A 22,143-nucleotide genomic window follows, 5' to 3' on the forward strand; every position below is an offset into this window, starting at 1 on the left:
GATCTATGGCATATTTCCATTGCCGCAAAAAGTTCTATTGAACAACACTCGTCTAAATTGTTTCCCTTTATTCAAAAAAACCAGCCTTGGGTGGTACAGGAGTCTTTCCTCTAAGCAGGCTGTGTATCTACAGCCTGTCCTCGGGGTTATCCTAAAGAGCAGTCTTATTTCCAGATGTTGGGGAGGCTGATCCTCCTGGAGCCTGTATCCCCCAAAGGAGTAGCCCAAACCTCCCTTTTTTTCATAAAGGCCCCACTTTCCTACCTGATCCTGGTTCAAGCAGACCCACACCTATACCAGGAGAACCAGACAATTAAGTCATAAAATTAATTTTGTTTCCTTTCAGATGAGGCTTCATTCCTGGCAAAAGGGCCAGACTGAATGCACGTTTTGCCAAATATAAACGCAGCATTTCTGAGGAAGGGCAGTCCGAGGAACACAACTTTAAAATGAGCATGGCGGTGAAAGGGGCAGGCAAGGAAGGAGAGACCTTCGGTAGCCCAGCCTTCACTCCTTAATCACCAGGGAAATTACGGGGTGAGAGTGGGGGAAGGGCAGAGATAGCTGCAAGATATTTTATTTTAAAAAGGAAGAAAAGCTCCTTTTTAAAGAACACTAAAAGACAACAAAACCAGCACCTAGATCTGGAAGATCTATACAAGCCCACAGGAGAGGGTGACTGCCCTGGTGGCACCCCGAGCACCTGACTCCTGGCTGGGGAGAGACCATGCACAATTGGTGGGTTTTGGAAGACGCGCTGCTTGGAGAAGAAAGTCCATCTTTGCCCAGTTGGGTTCTGCCCCAGCCGGGAAGGGTAGGCAGGAGGGAGAGGAAAGGCAGCAGTCCTAGCAGGGAGCCACCAGTCTTCGTTTCCGGATACATGCCCAGATCCACTCTGGGGAGACCTGCTGGGCCTCAGGGTTCTTGTCCCTGCTACCCAGCACGTGTGTGGCTGAGGCCATGTCAAATTCCTGTACCAGGTCCCCATCAAATGCCACAAAGTAGCGTCTGAGACGGCTGAAGTCTGGTGTGGAGGGTGGCAGGTAGAGCCGCACCCCAGTGAAGATATCCAGCAGCACCTGCAAATGCACAGGATCAGGGAGGGGTTGCAGTGGGGCAATCTGCTGGGGGCAGGTAGGTCTCCACGCAGATGAGCATAAGCCAGAGGAGGGTTAGAATAGGAGGTGAGACGTAGGGAGCCTCGCTAGCGGTCAGGACATGACTGGAAAAGGTTTACTGGGGAAAAGGCACAGATATCAACACCCCCACCTTCCAGCCACTTCAGAGTACACAGGGATGGAGACCTGCTGGGTTCTTATGCCTGCTACCTAGCACATGTGTGGCTGAGGCCATGTCACTCCTCCATCCCTGCAGAGCAAGCATGTGGCCCGCTGGCCGTGAGCTTGACATGCTTACTGTAGAGGAAAGGGAGAGGGGACAGGTCCCAGCACTGGAACCTGAAGGGAAAAGTACATGTCTCCAAGGACCATCCAGTGGCTGGTGGGCAGTGATGTTGTTCATTCAAGCAGTGCACTGCACAGATAGCTAGAACGGGGGCCAGGAGCCCAGCTCACTGCTGTGGATGGATTCAAGGGCTTCAGGTAGGGAAAAGATGGCAAAGGTCCTACAGGTCTGCTGGGCCTGCAGGGTGTGGGTGGTGTGATCACTCTCTCCAGTGACCAAAGGCTTGCTTCTCTATCTGCCCTTCGGGCCACCAGCTCCCCCAGGGTTGAGCCTAGTTACCAGCCTCAGTAAGTGGTTGAGTGTAATCGAAACCTGAGGGAGCACCAAAGGGAAAAGGCTTCTAGGTGTGAGGACAGGCACTAAGCCAATGGTGCCCTCTCCCCTCGTTGCTGGCTGGCCCTGCACCCGCCCTGAGCACAAACTCACACTGCTGCACTCCCATACCCAGACTGGGCTTTCTCCCCTTTAATGTCAACTGTGGTGGGTCCCTGCAGCCTCTCGGCTGGGTTGGGCTGTCTACCTCCTGCCTGCAGACACAGCTCTCCTTCCTCTTGGCTCACTGGCCAGCCGCCTCTGCAAGGCAACGAGAGGGCACAGGTAGAGCAGCTGCGGGAGGGGAGGGGTTAGGCCTTAGTCCCCAAAACACCTTTGCTCATCTCTCAAAGTTCAAGTGCAGGGTGTTAGGAACATGAGGCCTTGGACCAAACCAGCCCCTGGTGCACTCCTCACCCTCACCTTTGCGTGGCATGGAGTCTCATCAGAAGCCTTCCGCTTCTCCCCCACTTTCACAGGAGACTTCGTGACCAGCTTCTCCCCCACTTTCACAGGGGAAGGCTTTGCAGTCGGCTTGTGGCCTGCAGGAGCACGCGGGGTAAGAGCTAAGGAGAGGTTCAGGGGAGCTGACAGTGGTCCCTGAAGTCAGGGCAGCAGACAGGGCCAGGCCTGCTCTGCTGTGAGCAGGGGGAGAAGGGAGAGCTCAGAGGTAGCTAATCCCCAGAGGTGAGCTCTCCCGGGGTCCTGTCATAGGTTTACTGAGCAATGGAGTGCCCAGCAGAATGGACTCTTGCCCATGGCTGGACACACAACAGGAGTGCAGTTAATGTCAGCTGCATGGACAAAGAATCATGGTCCGAGAGCTGGAATGGGAGACTGGGTCCTGTCCTTTGATGTCTGCCTTCACGCTGCCCTTCCCTTCTTACCATTTTTGCTGTTGGGGTGGCGCAGCTTCCCTCCTGCCTTCTTGGCACTGGGGGAGGACTGCTTGGGGGAGGTCCTGGCCTTCTGAGGCACAGCAGGCCCCGAAGTGCCCTCATTCTCCCCGCTGTTGCCCCCTGCAGTGGAGCTCCCTTCGTTGCCAGCAACCACAGTGAAGTCCGCCCTCTCCTTGGACAGCTGGTACAGTTCCTGCGGAGGAGGGGGGAGGATGGCCTCAGAGGTGGTCTGTGTGGTCTGTTTTAGGCACATGTGGCTGGGGAACAGACAGGGAAGAGAGAAACTCCCTAGGGAAAAGCTGGCCTCCTGGGCGCCTTTTTAAACTTTGGCTGTTTTCTTGAGTAATCCATACAAATCACTGTACTATTCCCTGTTCTTATTAACAGCGTAGAGACTAGCCTGGGGCGAGCCCTCAGCAGATGCTGAGAGCAGAGCTCTCGCTCTAGGACCCAGCACCCAGTGGGGCCTGATGCCCAGCGCTGCTGCTCCAGGCCCTGCCGCAGTTTGGTCTCCCTTTCTACCTGTCCTTGCCTGTCTCAGTGGAATGGGAAGAAGACAGAGCACATGGGAACAGGCCAAATGCCCACGGTTTCAAGGCTGGGACAATCGGGTGGAGGACACATATGCAGCTGGCACCTTGAGTTGGGGGAGGTTGGTGGCAGATTTCCAGTCCTTATCATCCCGGATTCGGGTGCAGCGAGGGAACCGGATGGAGATCCCGTCGGCAGTGTGAGCCTCGGATTTGGAGAATTCAGCCCCTGTGATCTCCCACACGGCAGCTTTCTGTCAGGAGGAAGTTGGGTCACTCGCGGCTAAGAGGCAACGTCTCCCACCCAGCAGTGCAGACAGATATCTGACTGGCTGGCGGGGGGTGGGTCATGTCTTGCTGCTGCTGCTGCTGCTGCTGCTGCTGCTGCTACCGCTACCTTAGGAAGTACTGTCTTCTTTGGGTCTCAGTTTCTCTGATTGAGAGCGGGGATTGGGCCAGGTCACTTGTAGAGCAGACCCTCTGTGATTGGGGTTGGGTAGTCTCTCTCCCTCTCTGTTAAGGAGGATTCCTCATTGTGGGCTGCACAGCCTAGATCCCTGCCCTGGGGTAGACTGCCAGTGAGGTTGAGAAGGCATCTCTATGGACCTAGAGGATTTGCGAGCTTATTTTATGGGCTGAAGGTCCACAGGCCGCTGGGTTGATACCTTCGGGTCTGGGACGATGAAGTCGGGATAGTAGATCTTGTTGATTTTCAGCCAGCTGGGTATCTTGCTGGGATCCTGGAGGAAAAAAGATGTTGTCTTGGGCTATTCCCAAGCCAAAACCAGACTTAAGCCTCTCCGGGTCATGGGACTATGAGAAGAAGTGACTCAGCACAGAGGCTGACCCTCAGCTCTTGGGGTCCTCCCTGCCCAGAGAGGGTGTGACCTTGAGGGCCTGCAGCCGTTCCCACAGGTAGGCAGGCACTCCGAGACTCTGAAAGCCTAACACTGCTCCCAGGAACACAGATAAATGCTACCTGCGGTCCCCAAAGTGCGGCCTGTCTCAGAGGCCAGGGCCAGGGCCAGCAGCTCTCCCTACCTTGCTGATCTTCACCATGTCCAGCTCCTTCTGCAGGCGGGCGAGCGTCGCATCATCATGGCCTCCAGAACACTTGGTGACTGTGCACCACTTCTGGCTGCTTGGGTCGTAGCAGCCCATGAGGAAGATGGACATCATGCCACCTGGGAGGAGGGAGGGCTGAGTTGTGGGTGGAGGGAGCCCTCTCTGCCAGCCCCACCCACCCGTGAGTCAGCCTGCTGGAGAGCAGCGGGCATCAGAGTGCGAGCTCACCGCTCGGGTCTAACTCTTACTCGCTGTATAAGTTTAACCTTCATGAGCCCCAATTTCCTCTTCAGTAAATTAGGGATGATCACACAATTTGTTGGGCTCTGGTGAGGACTAAAAGGAAATGAACAGTGCCGGACACACAGTAGGTCCTAAAAGTACTAGTTCTTCAGACCCTAGCTTTCCCTCTAGTCAGGAAATTGAGATTTTCTCTGAGAAGGCTGCCAGGCCCTGAGTAGGTGGTGGCAAGTTTCTTTGTGTTGGGCTAGCACAGGCTATTCTTGTCTGACCTCTTCCTGCCCAAGTCTTTAGCTCTCAGATGTCGCTGACTGCTGAGGTGACATGGGCTGAGTTGGGGACCGCTGATCCAGAACTTTGCAAGTCATACTGGCCTTGCTGGCAAGTGAAGCCGGTAAAAAGGCCAGCCTGTACCCTGAGTGGTGCCTTTCAAAGAAGTATCTGCCAGAGCCCACCCTGACCTTTGCTCCCTTGCCCATAGAAGGCCCCAAGGACCACCAGGTCAGCTGTGTCAGCCATGGCCCCCTCATTCAGATAGTCTTTCTTCACTTTCAGCCAGTGCCGCTTTCCAGGCTCATATGTACCCTGAGGGGAAGCAAGAGAGAAACCACAAACTAGAATGGAAACGCCATGAGGGCGGGATTTAACTCTTCACACAACATATCAGACCTTCAACTGCCGATCCCACTCTAGGGAAGAGCCCTTGGGCTCCAGCATTACAGGAGACACAGCATACCATTCTCTAGATCCAGAACAGCGCTGTCCAAACCCTGGAAAGATGCCCCTCAGCACCCATCTCCAACACCTCAGGCCACCGCTGCCATCTCCTGGCCGGGGCTGGAAAGGCCCAGCAGGGAGGGCTCAGTACACAGAAGCAAAGCCTGTGACCATCTTACCTTTGCGTCCTTCAGCACCAGCCCTTCCAGGCCCTCTCGGATCACCCGGTTTATCATGTCAACCAAGTCGGATGCTTTCTGAGGGACAAGAGGAGAGATGTTGAGAATCGAGAGGGTATGTGAATTGAGAGGGTGCTATGTGGAAACACCTTGACTTGAATATACAGAACAAAGGGTTTGCAAAGCAGGGACCCTGCCAAGATGCTGTGGTTTTGAGACACAGGGAGCCCAGCTAGGTTTCATGCCCTGCCCTCCTAGGTGGAGACCAGGAGACAACATATGCACATCAGCAGCCCCCATAACATAACTCATTCTCTCAGTCACATCGGGCCCAAGGGGTCTCTGCCCTGCTTTCAAACCATTAGGTGCTGCCTAGGTGGGGTCTTCTCTCACCGAAACTTGCTTCATTTCTGAGAACATGATCCGGTTGGGAATTTCAACCATGTTATCGTGAAGAAACTTCCGCCGTTCACACAGAGGCCTAAAGGGGGCATGAGAGCTGAGTTCAGGCCAGGATCCTCCCACCCCCATTAGTTCTAAAGAGGAAAGGGACACAATGACATACTGCTTCATGACACTGCCATAGCTTCAAGCCCTCGTGTCTAACAGTTCTGCCCGTCAAGGGTTACAGAGGCTCCTTTTGTGGCCACAGACAGTGTGAGCTGTGGCATAGAGCCACCTCATCCTATAGTTCCTGTTTCTACTTTATTGAATCATGGGAGAACTGGCGTCTAGCCCAAACAGATTGTATGAATTCTGGTCCCACCCAAAAAAGGAAGCCGACTCTTGTTTTTTTTTTTTTTATCCCTGGCACCTGCCTCATCCCAGGCCCAAGGCTGACTGTTTCTTGGGTCAGCAGGCCTAGGCCTCAGGACCTGAAGCCCAAACCACAACTCCTACCCCCAACACCGCTTTCTCCCTTCCACTGCCCTTCCCCTCCACGCTCAAGGATGGCAGCCAGTGTGGGGGATGGTGGCACCGCCCCATCATGAGCTTCCTGCTGTGAGCCTCCTCTGAAGGCAAAAACCTCTGAGCTGAAAACCATCTGCCTTATGTCCTCATGGGTGCTGTTGGAGAAAGAAACTGAAACCCTACTGTGCTCACAGTCTATTTCTGTCAACAGTCCATGCTGCTGTAGTGGAGAAAGTTTGGGGGCGGGATGGTGACTTAGGCTCTCAGAAACGAGGCCTAGGCAGATCTTCTCTTCCTCACACTGAATGGGGAGCTGACTGTGTTGCACGTGTGCTACCTCTCAGCATTCTCCTGCCGCTGCCCCTGGCCCTGCCCAGCTCCTGGGCACAGGGGTATGCGATCCAGCCCCTTCTCTACCCTCCTTTCCAATCTGAACTCCCCACCTCCCTACCCAGGAACTGAGAATAGGTTCCTCACCTGTCCATCAAGCTGACATCATTGAAGTAGATACAATCAAAAACAAACAAGCAGACATTAGCATCCTGGAAGGCAGCTTTCTGTAAGGGCAGAGGAGGGTAGTAGGTACAGAGGGAGAAATAAGTAAGAGGGAGTGAGAAATGGGTAACACCGGTTACTTCTGGAGACCCTCTGAAGCACCTGATAGAAAACTCCTATTTGTGCTTTGAGGTCCCTGGTCTGTAAGGGCACTTAGCAGATGGTCCTGAATAGAAACCAACCCAATTATAGTTAGTTCCCAATACTAGCTCCTTTTTATGCCAAAAAAAAAAGACTTAAACTCTGGGTTAATTCAGAAATGAAGAATAAGCCCAACCCTAAGTGAGTGATCGATTCCTCCACTTTCAGACCGATAGTGCGCGCACACACACTCATTTTTGCACCGTTGCCCTGAGCCAGTACCTTGTGCACGCCCAGCGTTCCAAAGGGCAATGGTTTGCCTGTCTTGTTGTCGATCAGGAGCACCTCAGAGTCCAAGATCATGCTGTGGCCCCCAGGGAAAGCCTGGGGGATGTATTCCTTAAAGTGGGCCACCTGGAGTCAGAAGAGTCACTTACGTGAGGGAGAAGTAGGCAGCAGGGACCTGAAGCCAAGCTACAGAAAGCAAAGCCCAGGCCCCCGCAGGAACACAGAACACCAACACATGGAAGCCCAGCTAATGGAAGACACAGACCTGGGCCTTGTCAGCCACCTGGACAAGAGGAAGGGGTGCGTTTCAGAACCCTGTCCAGGCCAGGAGGAGGCTGGCCCATGCTGAGTCCTTTTCTATGGGCTATGGGGGAGTTTGGCGGAAAAGGAAGAAACAGAGAATACTTGGGGGCAGGTCAACAGGCCGAGAGTCAGGAAAGGTGGGCAGGCAGAGATCTGTGGGGAAAACAGACTGGATGGGAAAAAGATGGAAAGGAAGAAATGAACCCCCTTAGGAGCAGCAAGGAAACCCGAGAAGAGACTTCTCTGAGTGGGAGCTCTGAACCCAGAGCCATCTTCAAATAGAGTAAGAAAGGAAGCCTGGAATTGGATTTTTCCTGATCAAGGCAGAGCCCAGGTTTCCAACAGTTGCCGAGAGGGAGAAGCCCACTGCTATCCATGGCAGCCCTACTCAGTGATGCCAGCAGTGAGGTCCTTGACTGGGGTCCAATTTCTCCCTGGCAGGGGGCAGACCACAAACACGTCATTCTTACAGAGTGGGGACAGGAAAGGCCTGCACACCCGTTCCACTCTGTTTCAATCCCCTTATAAGTCAAAACCACAGGAGAAATAAGGGGTGAGTGAACTTTATAAAGGAGAGCAGGGAAAGGGCTCGCATTCTGGGGAGCTGGGCTCCGACTCCTCCCCGGGGAACAGGAGGTGCCCACTGAGCCACTTTGCCAGGAGCAGTCCCTCAGCAGTGTCCCTGTGTGCCCAGTGCACGTGAGCCTGCACTCAGGCTCCCTGGGGAAGCGGCTCCTGGCTGGCCTCTGGGACACCCGAGACGAACACCTGACTGCTCCATGTGCCGCAGGCAGGCCCCGCTGAGGGAAGGATGAGGCACACACCACGGCCTCTCACCCTGGGGGCTCTGAGCCAGAACAGAAGGGGCAGCGTGGAGAGGCGGTCCATATACTCACTAGCTACTGGGGCCAGATGTTCCAGCTGCTTTTCCTTCAAGGAAGCCCTCCCAGAGGCCCTGAGAGCTGAGAGGGCTGAGGAATGAGGTTCTCAATGCACCGGTTAAGGGCTCCCAGATATCCCCCAGGGGGCTTTGTTTACAGCAGAATGTAGCTTCCAGAGGACCAGGGCTTTTATTTTGTATTTTTTCTGCTCTATGTCCACCCCTAGAACAGTGCCCAGCACAGACTAAGCACTTGATAAATATTTGTTGAACAAATTCACGATTGACAACCCAATAGCCCCTTCGTACCTGAACCATAATTTACCTCAGTGGGGAGCACACAGGAAATGGAAATGCAAAAAACAACCACAAGTCACTCTGCAGATAGGCTCTCTGTCCCACCTTCACTGTGGGCAGGGGAAGCATCAATGTCCTCTGGGGCTCTGTGCTGACTAACCCAAGTCTGGGCTCTGGCTGGCCTACTGAGCAACCCCTCATCATTAGAAGAGTCCAAAAATGAATGAGTGAATTCATTCATTCACTCAACAAATACAAAACAAACCTACTGCACAGCAGAGCTGGAATGGCGATGGCACTCTGGCCCTGAGTCTTAAGAGGCAAAAGGGAAAAACAGTCCTGGTAGGAAGGAAGGGACCTTACCTTGTGAGGTAGGACGGGCTTGAGACTGCGGCTGAAGTAGCTGAAGTGGTCTCCGTCCTTATGCACCTGGACTCGCTCCCCATCATACTTGATCTCAGAGTACATGCCGTTAGGACACTTCTTCATCGCATACTCAATGGACTTGCAGGCCTCGGCCTCGGGGGTGGGGGAGAAAAGCCTGGAGATTTACAGGTGCTCTTCCAATGAGGGGTGCTCAGCAGGGCCAGCCCAAGGGCCCTGGGATGCCTACTGAAGCACACCCTCAGGGCAGGCGACTGACGAGGTGATGGGGATGGAAAGGGCTGGGTAATGTCATATCTGGAGTGGACACAGGAGCTTGCACTTTGAGGACTATGAATGCAATTCATTGTAGAGCTAACAGAATTCCACTGAAACAGCATTTCACTCTCCCCACCCACAATAATTTAGGACCTTGCAGGGCTCTGGCTTATTAAACATACTGGTTATCTCAGCACAGGAGGTACATAGAGAAAAGATTAGAGTGCAGGTGACAGTAAGGCTGGCAGGGTGGCAGTGACCAGGGGTTCCTAGGACAGGACAGGACACAGGAGTGCTTATCAGATACCTGTGCCATCCAGATGCAAACAATAACGGCTACCATTTGGGGGATATTTATATGTGTCAGATCGCATACACATTGCCTTTCATCTTCGATGTAGTATCTTATGTGATAGATAATACTGTTTTCATTTTATGGGTCAGAAAATTGAAGTTCAAAGAAGTTAAGTGCTCATTTAAGATTACATAGCTAGTAAATGGCAGGAATTAGGTGTGAACTTGGGCCCAGCTCCAAAGGTGTATGGTTAACCACTGAACTATATAACCCACGCCACTCTTCAAATGACAGTTTGTAGAACAGACTCCAGAAAGTAGTCTAATAAAAGTCAGAAAGCCACTACTGCAGATGACCGGGGTACGTCCCTGGGATAGAGATCTCGCTATTTTGGTGCTGGCTGTCCCTCGCACATTCCTAGGAGGGAGGGAGAGAATACTTCCCTACCCCACACATAAAATCCTAAACCTAGGCGTCAGTAGAATACACAAGACAGTTTCATAAAAAGCACTGCACGAATGAACCCAGAGGATCTCATAGTAGGCCTGGAGCACACATACAGGGAAAACCGATGCCAGGAAGGAAACCCTATTTCTTAGAAATGAGCGGAGCCCCAAGATGATCTGTCAGAGCTGGACTTCATTCTCGAAGCTTCCTCCCTCCAGAAGAAAAGGGTGCCCAAGTCACCCTGCCATGGGAAGCTACGAGCTATTTGGAGGCAGGTCACAGAACCTCAGGAGTTCCTTACAAACCCACCTGTCCTCAGGAAAGATGACGGAAAAACCATCCTAGGGAGATGCTTCAGAGGGTTTCATACATCATTCAGACAAGAACACTAACTTGCGATGGCAGAGCTGGGCCTAGAGTTCAGGTATTCCCACGAGATCACGGTGTCCTCTCTTTGCCTTTACCTCCCCATTGAGAAACACCCTTCTACATCTCCACTCTTCCTTCCCCAAACTCCTCAATCACCTCGTAAGGCCATCAGCACTCACACCCTCCTAGATCTCCCAAGGAAGGAGAGGATACCCAGAGAGGGGGAGAGGCAGGGCCCGAGCAGCATCCTCACCAGCATGGGCTGCACCGGGGTCATCAGTGAGGCCTGAACGCTCAGAGCTCGCCGCCGGCCTGGCTCCTTCTCCACCTCCTGCTCGTTGTGCAGGACCCGCTCCACCACGTCCTGCAGGTTGCGCGAGGCTTTGAAGGCTTCATAGGCATTGGGGTCGAGGGCGTCTAACCTGCCAAAGTGGACAGGGGCACAGACACACAAACCCCGCCTTTGACCTTACTGCTCAGGCTAGCAGGCCGTCCTCACAGAGGAGAGAGGGGAAAGGGCTGTGTCCTCTGTCTAAAGGCTATCACAGGAGAAAAGAGCTCCTGGACAGCGCAGCTCTTCTGAGACACTGTGCCTATGTGGATGCTACTCTAGCCAAGACGGGGCTGGAGTGGGCAACTGACTCAGATTATGCTCACTGAACATAATTCCCTCTTGTGAGAAGGGTACTGTTATCTCCATTTACATATGGGGAAATGGAGGCCGAGCTAGGCCAAGTGACAGGACCCCCAGAAAGGAAGAAGGCAGAATCAGGATTCAAATCCAGATCGGGACTCCAAAGTCCTGACACCAGCTGGCAACAAAGGAAACTGGCAGCCTAGGCTGTCAGAGGAGCTAGTACTTACACATGTTTTGCACCTGAGTTCATCTTCAGATCATGTTTGATCAACCTGATGATACATTTAAGGTCGTTGGCTGTACACCTAGGGGATGAGGCACATTCAACTTGGTCTTTGAAGAGCTCTGAATCCCCAAACCTTCCTTCCCTAGTGATTCCACCTTCCCTAGCCCATCCCCATTGGGCAGCTCCCCGACCTGGAGGCGATGTCCTGCAGGGCCTGCTGCTGCTCATCCTCCTTGGTGAGCTTGGAGAGCCGCAGGAGGAATTCGTCCACCTCCTGGATGGTGAGAAGGCTCTTGGCAGCTGGGGGGAAAGACTTGCTCTGCTCAAAGAAGACTCTGATTGTCTCTGACACGTCACCCTGTCTCCAAAAACCAAAATGCCACTGCTGCAACCCCAAAGTGGCCAAGTGTATTGCCCAATCCCCTAGGACCTGAAGAGATTCCAATCACTGCTTCTATCCCCAGCTCACACACACTGACCTCGCTTCTTAGAGAATCTATCCCACCCAGTTTCTGGAAAGAGTACCTCCATTCACCAAAGGATCAGGCCACCTGCCTTAGCTGAAAAGTGACACAAAGACTAATTCAGGGCTGAGCCAATCTGATTCCCATTAGAATTGGAACTAAGAGACAAATATGGTCATCAGATAATGGGGGGTGCTCAGATAGAAACTTCCCATGGTGCCAGGGCTAGAGCCATGGACACACCAAAGCTGAATGGTAAGCCCAAGTTATGGGGGAAAGGAGGAGAAGCAAGAAAAAATAGGGTCCAAAAAGAGCCCCAGGAGAGAGAGCACAAGTCTCAAATCCTGACCCTCGAGTGCTGGGTTTCGTGGCTCAGCAGTAATATGACTTCAATCCTCAAAACCTTATGAAACTAACAGCTGTGGCCTCCCCTTCGGCTCTCTCATAACGGAAGCTTCCTCACATGGGTTTCGGTTCCTAAAACAGCATGTGCCCCAACCAGAAAAAAAGAGATCGCAGGTGCCTGGCTTGGCAGAACCCCACCTGGAATGCCGCCTACCCTCCCTTTCCTCTGACCTGCTCTAGGTCTCGTGCCATATCATCTGGGCTGCAGTTAAAAATGCGGCTGAAAAGCTTCACAATCTGCTTATCATTCAAGTTGTAAACGCTCTTAATAACACCCGGCAGCAGCAGCTTCACCGTTAGGTACACGTCACCGTGGAAACCATCTGGAGACAGAAGAAAGGAGCTTGAACAAATAAATATATAAACTCAAGGAACGGAGAGATGTCTACATTGCTGCCTGTGCTGCTACAGCACCCCGTGCATTTCACGACAGTAGTAGAGGTCACGGGGTTTGGGGGGGTTTATGTGTCTGCCTCCCCTAATGTAGCCCCTGGATGAACTCCCACAGGGCAGAGCCATGACTGTCACTTTAGTGTCCCCAGTGATGAGCACAATATAGATGCTCAATGATGACTTGTTAGATGAATGAAAGAAGCAGAGTTGGAACTTTCTACTCCAAGCTGTGCAATGATTCACAAAAACTTAATCAAACATGCAGGACAGTGAACCTTCCCCTTGGTCATATGGGATGGATGCTTCTGGCCTCCTGGGGTGGAATAAGGGCAGGGGAAGAGAGATGCCAATGTGCTCGAAGCAGAACTGGCTACATACTTGGCGGGGCCCAGTGAAAAAAGAGAGATGTGGGGCTCTTTGTTCAAAATTATTAAGAATTGGCCCAGTTGGCTTGGCTCAGTTGTTGAACGTCGACCTATGAACCAAGAAGTCACAGTTCGATTCCTCATCAGGGCCCATGCCTAGGTTGCAGGTTCAATCCCCAGTAGGGGGCATGCAGGAAGTAGCCAATCAGTGATTCTCTCTCATCATTGATGTTTCTATCTTTCCCTCCCTCTCCAAAATCAATAAAAATGTATTGCCAGTGTGGCTCAGTGATTGACCTATGAACCAGGAGGTCATGGTTCGCTTCCTGGTCAGGGCACATGCCTGGGTTGTGGGCTGCATCCCCAATGTGGGGCATGCAAGAGGGAGCTGATCAATGATTCTCTCTCATCATTGATGTTTCTATCTCTCTCTCTCCTCTCCCTTCCTCTCTGAAATCAATAAATCTATAATAATAAAAAGCGTAATATGCTAATTAGACTGGACAAAGCCGTAGTGGGCCCCCCCAACTCCCCGGCAGCCGTGCCGAGGGTGAGGCAGCCGCAGTGGCGGGGTCTGAGCCCCTTGCACGAATTTTGTTCATCGGGCTTTAATATATATATGTGTGTGTGTGTGTGTGTATATATATATATATATATATATATATATATATATATATATATATATATATATATATAAGAAAAAAAGAATTTCAAGCCAGCAATAGCAGAGAATTCAACCTGTGCAACTGTACAGTTCACATGCCCATAAATCCGGTTATGGCTCTGAGCTCTCTTGAGGAAAAGCCCACCCAGAATGCTCCAGGCCTCACCTCCAGCTGAGCCTTTCCGAAGAAAGTCCTGGATGATCTGGGTCTTTGAATTGTAGCTAGGATTTTCAGCCACCATGGCGCACAACTTCCGAAACTCACGTAGCAGACAATCCTTGTGTTTGGGGTCACATTTGCTTGAGGACAGACTTGTCTTAAGGGTGGGGCTTGAGCAGGCTTCCCCAGAGTTGTTGGGCTTGGCTGTTGGAGAGGAAACATCAGGAAACAACATTTCTTTGCTGAGAAGGAAGAAAGGGAAAGTAACAGGCACTCTGCTGGTGCCCTATATGTAGCTTCACTTAATCCCACAAAATAGCCCTTTGGAGTACATATATCACATTTTATAGGTAAAGAAATGAAAGTCAAGTAACTTCCCCAAATCTCACAGCTGTTAATGGCAAAGAAACAGTGGCTTCACACCCAAGCAGAGGACCAGGTGAGGAGCCTCTTTATATGAGCGCCTCAGAGAACAAAAGCCACCTTCATGCCAAAGTGCCAGGAGGATCTCAGAGCAATTGTATGTGAAGCTGACCCCAGAAAAGTTGGGATGAGGAAGGGGGAAGAAATCAAAGGACGTGTTAGTCAATGTGAAATCTTTGCTACCGCAGACTGTCAGAGCTGGAAGAAGCCGTAATATTATCTAGCAGCTCAATCTCTTCCTCCTGATGAGAAGACCTAGGCCTGAGAAGAGAGACATTCCCAGCCCTTTGCCACCCCCATCACCACTTTCTTTTCTTTCTTAAAGGTTGCCAATGAGCAGGGCTTTTCTTCCAGACACCCCAAAATAACTGTACAACTCTTCAGTGGTCCCCTCTATGTCTTTGTGACAATTTACAAAACAAATTTCACGTTGCAAGCTTGCAGCAGAGTCATTAGCAAGCAGCCTGCTGATGGAAACTGCTGCTTGCCTGGCTTTGTAAATTATAAATGCATCCTCATCTCTGACCTGGAGTCTAAAGAGGACGTTAGTGGACAAGTCTCCAGAGCATCGATGTTCAGCAGGTTGCCAGAACCAGAACACATTGTTTCCCTCAACTTCTCCCAAACTCCCTCCCCAGGACCAGGGCCTTTCCAGAAACATGTTGTCTTTATGGTCACCTGACCTGTTCCTTACCTTCGGCTTACCATTAACAACAAAAAAAGCACCTCAGAATTTTAAACTAATAAAGATCCCACAGACTCAGGCACCCTTTTACAGCCTTATCTCTTGTAGTCTCGTGAGAACACTGTGGGATACAGGAGGCAGGTGCTGCCATTCCCACTTCACAGATGAGGCCACAGAGGCTCAGAGGTGAAGTGACTCGATCCCCTGAGCAAGCTGCTGGGTCACAGTGCTGGAACCAGGACCCAGGTCTTCTGACCTCAAGTCTAGGCTTCTTTTACTCACATAAAGCTATCCTCCCAAACAACTCCTGTGTCCATGTGTTTTGGCTTCATTTTCCTTACCTGAGCTGGTCACAGAAAGTTTCCAAATAAGACACAAGAGGAGGTAGGGGAAACGAGCACACGTGTTGGAGTTAAACGGACCTCAGTATACATATTAATTCCATAATGAACCTGAATATCAACTTTTTCATTACAAAACAGACCTAATGAAAGAACTTCCTAAGGTTAACTGAAGAACAAACAAAACTGCATATGTAAAGGCACTACCTTGCCCAATGCTATCAGTTACATAAGGCACGTATGATACCTGCCTGCTCCCTTTCATCTCTAGTTTGGGCAAGTTTAGGGAAGCAATTTTTCAAAATTCTTTCATTATCAAAAAAACAAGGCAGTAAAGGGCAGGTTATAATAAGTTGTCTGACCCAAGTAACTACTTCAAAGGGAAGTATCATGACAAAGCAAATATCTTTGTTACAATAAAGTATACAAAAAAATGCTACATAGGTGGGGCATTGCGAATTAGCATTATCTGTCTCTGCTCAGACGGAAGCAAGTTACTGAGGCAGAATTTCACTCTTAGCCACAGTCCCAAATAGGATAACAAATTAAAAGGAGGACCATAACAGCTAACGTAGACCTAACCTATCTTACCTGAAAAGCCAGAAAACTTCCGGGGATTGGTATTGGGAACAGATGAAGCAGCTTTCACTGGAGATGTCACCTGGCCCGTGGCTGTCAGCTTCGCCTGGACAACGGCTTTCTTCTTCGGTGTGCCTGCTGCCTTAGAAGACAGATCTGCAGGACCCAAAAGAAAGGAAAGTATGCGCCAGTGGAAGAGCCCCGAGAAAGCTTCCAAAGGCCCTATCAGCGGCTCTTACAGCCTTGCTTGGTCACCCTGGTAAGTTACCCCAAGGCTGGTTGCTGCCTAGGTGGAGGTACCTGGTCATATGGTATTGGGAAAGGGTGTTCCGGGGACAAAGACCCAGTTACCCTTTATAATAACTTACATTTTCATCAACACTCTCTACCTCTTATTCCACATATAAGCTCCAGATTATTTGGGGGAAATCAGAAATCATATCTCAATAGATAATACTTGAGAACCTCAGTTCCATGGAATTAGCCCCAATTTATAGATGTACAAGAAAGTAAGTGAAAAGGACAGAGAAAGAAAACTTCTGGCTGCTGAGTTATTGGAGCTGCGACTATGTTTTCCTTCCTTGGAATGAGATGGGTCCAGGAGTAACAGGCTGAGGCCAATGGCTAAGGGAGGGCAGAGGAAGATGGAGAGCTTGAGAAAGGTATATAAGTTTTCTCTCCTGATGTCTTTTTCCCCTCTCATAATACAAGGATAGAAACAAAACAAAATAAGGATAGATGTCCATTTTTAGAGCCACAGAGTCCTCCTACAGTGACAAAAACTATACTTAATTGAAGATATGAATATTACTTTAAATATTACTTCACTGATGGTCATAAAGGACTAATTGGATTTGGAAGTATCAGTATATGATTTCTAAAATAGGCATTAATATAAATATGCATGTATGTGAGCCTTTACTATTTATATCTGTTTGTATATGTGTTTTATGTCTATACATACACATTTTCTAGTTCTAGTCCACTGAAAGGGCTTAAAAGCAAAGATAACTCGTGGCAACAAGGACATGTGGCATTCAGATTTTGGTCTCTAATGCCACTCCGCACTAACGGGAACCAGGACTCTTCAGAGAAATGGCAGATCCCAGGGCAGGCAGAGGATACATAAAAGGTAAACCTAAGAGCATCCTGTTATGCCAGACAGTAAGGGAGTACTTGAAAACATTTTAAAAAACAAGATAAAGGCCCTCAGGACATAGAAACCAGCTCAAAGTGTCTCCCAACTGGCCAAGTATGGGACATTAAAGCACCAAATTGCCCTAACTGGTTTGGCTCAGTGGATAGAGCATTGGCCTGCGGACTCAAGGGTCCCGGGTTCGATTCCAGTCAAGGGCATGTACCTTGGTTGCAGGCACATCCCCAGTGGGGAGTGTGTAGGAGGCAGCTGATCGATGTTTCTCTCTCATTGATGTTTCTAACTCTGTATCCCTCTCCCTTCCTCTCTGTAAAAAAAATCAATAAAATGTATATTTCAAAAAAAAAAAAAAATAAAATAAAGCACCAAATTAATAAAGTACAGTAAAATTATAAGCCACCAGGAAAAAGTAATCTATGAGTCCAAACTGAAAATAAATTGATAGATAAAACTGATATACCAATAAATATTCTGTTAAAAAATGTCAATGTAGCCGAAACCGGTTTGGCTCGGTGGATAGAGCGTCGGCTTGCGGACTGAAAGGTCCCAGGTTCGATTCCGGTCAAGGGCATGTACCTGGGTTGCGGGCACATCCCTAGTAGGAGATGTGCAGGAGGCAGCTGATCGATGTTCCTCTCTTATCGATGTTTCTAACTCCCTATCTCTCTCCCTTCCTCTCTGTAAAAAATCAATAAAATATATTTTAAAAAAAAATGTCAATGTAATCAAAGACTATGGAATGTTCCAGATTATAGGAGGCCAAAGAGATACTACTAAATGCAATACCACATCATAAGATAGGGATTCTATCCTGGAGGGGGGGGAATGCTATAAAAGATATTATTTTAACAATTGGATAAAACTGGAATACAGATGGTAGATTACAGTATTATAAATTTACTAAAGAATACGTTTACTAAAGTTGCTAGCTGTATGTAGTGTGGTCATGTAAGAGAATATTCCTATTCTTAAGCTGTGTGTGTGTAAGGAGAGAGTAACAGAGAGAGCATACATAATCATAGACAATAAACCAAAGACAGTTAAATGTCAACAAAAGGTAAATCTGGGTAAAGGGAATATAAGTGTTCTTTGTACTATTTTTATTCTTGCAACTTTTCTGTGAATTCGAAGTCATTTTCAAGTAAAGTTAACAGAAGACAAATAGATAGATAAACATTGGACTCTACTCTCCTTATCATTTTTTTCTCAGCACCAGTAAGATGAGAAAGCAGTATTCACCCCACCTGCAATGTGCTGGCTTATCTGTTCCTTTTCATTATCTTCCAGCTCTTCCCAGCCTTCCAGCTCTGTGAGGTCCTCAATTTTTTTTGTGGTGGCCCGGGCCCGCTCCAGTTTCTCAAACATGCATTTTATGTGGTACCACTCTTTCATATCACCCCCCGACTCTGAGAAGGGATTGGGCACCACTTTGCCGATTCGGCATACACCCTTCACAATCTTTTCCTTGCATTTTTTGCAGCCAGCTGTGCTACGCTTGGCATAGTCCACACAGAACCGTTGCTCGGCCATCTCACAGGACCCGCTGCAGAGCCCCACATGCGACCCTGGCAAGAAGGCAAGGCAGGTGGCACGTGGTCTTAGATTGCCTTTTTGAAATGACAGAATGGGCTTTCTTTTCTGGAGGAGGCAGCGCCCAGGAAGCCAACCTGTTTCTTTCCACTGGCTGAATTGTTTTATGTCTGGCCAGAGATGTTCTTGGAATAGACGCACTTCTTTTCGGCTGAGTACACGGAGGGTTGGTGGGAAGAGGATCTTGAAAGCCAAAGTCATACAGCTGCACGAAAGGGCAAGAGGCAGAAAAGGTGAGATATAAATGAGGAGCTTGGCTTTCAAATTCTCAAAAGCCAAGGTCCTACATAGTCTATGCTGACTCATCAAACACTTTCCAATGTATAAAAGATTTAATGCCTCTGAGGATGAAGAAGAGTTCTAATACAGTAAAATTCAGTCTGCAAAAGGGTATTCAATTACCTAATGTACACATATATAATTAGTAAATCACAATCAAGAGAATCCAAATTACATAAAAGCTTTTCTCAGGCCATCAGCAACACCCGATACTCAAAATAAATGATGACCCTTAAGTATTACAAAGCTTTTTTTTTAATCACCAAGAAAAATTACATGCCCATGAAGTTTTGTTTTAAAAAAATATATGTTTTTATTGATTTCAGAGACGAAGGGAGGGAGAGAGAGATAAAAACATCAATGATAAGAGAGAATCATTGATTGGCTGCCTCCTGCACACCCCCTCTGGGGGTCCAGCCCGCAACCTGGGCATGTGCTCTGACTGGGAACTGAACTGTGACCTCCTGATTCATAGGTCAATGCTCAACCACTGAGCCAGGCAGGCCGGGCTCCATGTTTTTAATGTGAAGTATAGATATAGGTCACCCTTGGAAACTAAGCCACATCTATATAGATCTGTGATTTAATCAGAAGCCCTATTTCGAGAAGCAATTAAAGGAAGCCTAGAATCAGACTGTTCAAATCCTAGCTCATTAGCTGTGTGACCTTGGTAGGTTACTTAACTTCTCCTTTCTTCAATTTCCTCAACTGTAAAGTGTGAATAATTGTGCCAAACTCAAGGGTTTGTCATTCTAAGAGTAAAGCCTTAGAACAGAGCTGGGCACACAGAGAGGCTCCCTAGGGGCAATTAGCCTGTTTATACTTCAGAAACTCGAATCAGGGGATGCTGAAGTATCTGGGCGGCCAGAATCAAAGGAGCTGATAAATCAATCCCAATGGAAGCAGGAATAATACGTGCATGGTATCCCCTCATCTTCTTAGATTCCTATTTTCTGAAGTATCTTCATAGGTCTGACTTTAAATATACTGGAAATCATTCCAACCTGTACACTGCTTTGTGTGACATTGCTATTGGGTGACATGTAATGAAAAACAGACTTCACTTAACGTAGTGCAATGTGACGCAGGTGGACGGGAATTGGGGATGAGAGTGCAAGTGTGCCCTTACAGTTGCAGTGGTTCTCAACCTTCCTAATGCCTCGACCCTTTAATACAGTTCCTCATGCTGTGGTGACCCCAACCATAAAATTATTTTCGTTGCTACTTCATAACTGTAATGTTGCTACTGTTATGAATCGTAATGTAAATATCTGATATGCAGGATGTATTTGGGCAACCCCTGTGAAAGGGTCGTTCGACCCCCAGGTTGAGAACCGCGGGTTTAGGGGCTATGTTATCTTTGAGAAATGCCCCGAGTCTGAGTTTTCTTGTTTGTTTTTTGTTGTTCTTAATCCTTACCCAAGGCTATTTCCCTATTTATTTTTAGAGAGAGTGGAAGGGAAGGGGAGAGAGAGAGAAAAATCGATGTGAGAGACATCAATTGGCTGCCTCCCGCACACTCCAGAGTCCTGCACCCAGCTGGGGGCGGAGCCTGCAACCGCGGTGGGTGGGACCTGGATGCTTCAGTCGGAGGGCCTACGAGCCAAACCCGCTAGGGCTGGGTCTCAGTTTTCTTATTTCTAAAACAGGTCAAATAAAACCCACCTCACAGAATGGTGGGGGAAGTTAAAATGAGTCCATGGATGGGCTGGTGTGTGTTTGTGTGGGGTGCACTGTGAACGCCTTGGAAATGTATACAAAATGTGCATATTCATAAATGCACCTTTATTTTTTGAGCACTCTATGATTTTCATGAAATTCACAAAAATAATCTCCAAAAGATTAAGACCCACAGAGCCTGGTTGAGCATGGACCCATGAACCAGGAGGTCACGGTTCCTTCCCGCGCAGGGCACATGCCTGGGTTGCGGACTGGACCCCCAGCAGGGGGCGTGCAAGAGGGAGCCAATCTATGACTCCCATCATTGATGTTCCTATCCCTCCCTCCCTCTCTCTAAAGTCAATAAACATAGTTTTTAAAATGAAGAGCCACGCAGGTGAAGTGCAGGGAAGTATGTGCGGCAGGTTCCCCCAAGGAGCGGAGAACATTCCGCGAAGAAGTGTTTACGAAGGCAGCCCACACCCGCCGGGGAAGGAGCCCCTCGCCGCGCCCTGCCCTCGGCGTGGGAGGCCCCGGGGGCGGGGGCCACCAGGAAGCCGGCGTTGCTTGGAGAAAGCGGGTGGGTCCCAGACCCGGCTCAGCAGCTGCAAAGGCGGCCGAGAGGCACCCGAGGCCCGGACGCAGCCGGGCCGCCGCGGCTCAGCGGGCTGCACGGGGCGGGGAAGTGACGGCCTCCGCCGCCTTTCCTGGAGCACCCTCCGCGGTGCTTGCGGGGCAGTCGGTAGGGGCTCCCGGCCGACGGACACCGGGGGGCCCGGGGACGCGGGGAAGAGAGCCCCTCGGGCAGAGGACACAGCCAGGATTGGGGAAAGGGACGCGGCCGGGTCCGGGGCGGCCCCCGCGGGGCATCCTGCTTGGCGTGGACCCGTGGGGGTCCGGGGAGCCACGCGCCAACCCCATGGGCTCCCGGGGGGCCGCCACGTCACTGAGGGTGTGCCCCGCACTCCGCGGGCGGGCGGGGGAGGAGCTGAGGGGCTGCCTCCCGGGCCGCGCCGAGCCCCGCGCCGGGCCGCCTCCCTCCCCACTGCCTGGACCCGCCGCGCCGCTGCTCACCTGCCTTCCTGGCTCCGGCCCACAGCGCAGGCCTCGGCCCCGGCGCCCACAGGCCGCGCTCTGCCACCGCGGTGGTATCGCCTGTCCCTTTAAATCCGGGTCCTCGAGCCGGCCGCAGCGCGCAGGCGCCAAGGTGCGGGCCCAGCCTGCGCCACCCGGCCCCGCCCACGCCGCGCCTGCCACGTGGGGGATTGTGAGGCGGGCGGGGCGGCGCTGGGCTCCGCGTGGCGGGGCTGCTTGTCTCGGGTTGGGCCCGGGAAGGCGGAGGTTCCGGGACGTGGTGGCCCAGGGAGCGCAGCCCGGCCTGGACTTCTGAGGACTCGCTGATTTGCTGATAATGTTAGATATTGTCTAGTCTTTAAAGATACGGGCTGCGAAACTGCATTGTAATGAGCTTGAGGAAGGCAACGGTTATGTCATTCAGCCTGCTTTTCTGTGTACCCTCTGTCTTGTTTGCACACAGTGCCTAGCGCATAGTCAGTATTCTACAAACATTGAATTGAAAAGAGGCTCTAGAGTCTAGGTAGATATAGCAGGTATAACATGCAAAGAAGTGATGGGGAGAGCA

The 22,143-nt window shown here is 50.3% G+C and overlaps 1 protein-coding gene across 11 annotated transcripts; it reads right to left on the minus strand.

Annotated features, from left to right (window-relative positions):
• Positions 1-50: 50 nt before the first annotated feature.
• On the minus strand, positions 51-21,713 carry LIG3 (DNA ligase 3). 11 transcript variants are annotated; one of them, XM_059670538.1, is made up of 21 exons: positions 21,576-21,713; positions 18,641-18,768; positions 15,830-15,973; positions 13,796-13,996; positions 12,379-12,530; positions 11,530-11,696; positions 11,340-11,417; positions 10,729-10,897; positions 9,086-9,241; positions 7,237-7,368; positions 6,796-6,875; positions 5,800-5,887; positions 5,407-5,484; positions 4,972-5,095; positions 4,247-4,389; positions 3,871-3,945; positions 3,313-3,459; positions 2,664-2,868; positions 2,200-2,318; positions 1,985-2,037; positions 51-1,079 (listed from the first exon to the last, which is right to left on the minus strand). In XM_059670538.1, exons 2-21 carry the CDS (start codon positions 18,762-18,764, stop codon positions 515-517), a joined length of 3,000 nt encoding a protein of 999 aa, XP_059526521.1. In that variant the 5' UTR covers positions 18,765-18,768; positions 21,576-21,713; the 3' UTR covers positions 51-514. The 11 variants fall into 11 exon arrangements, 9 of the variants coding, with proteins under 9 accessions (XP_059526521.1, XP_059526517.1, XP_059526526.1 ...); XM_059670534.1 differs by having other exon boundaries at positions 18,218-18,768; XM_059670543.1 differs by lacking the exon at positions 18,641-18,768 and having other exon boundaries at positions 13,796-14,031.
• Positions 21,714-22,143: the final 430 nt, after the last annotated feature.

The sequence above is a fragment of the Myotis daubentonii genome, chromosome 16 (genome assembly GCF_963259705.1).
Source record: "Myotis daubentonii chromosome 16, mMyoDau2.1, whole genome shotgun sequence".
In the NCBI taxonomy this organism is placed as follows: Eukaryota; Metazoa; Chordata; class Mammalia; order Chiroptera; family Vespertilionidae; genus Myotis; species Myotis daubentonii.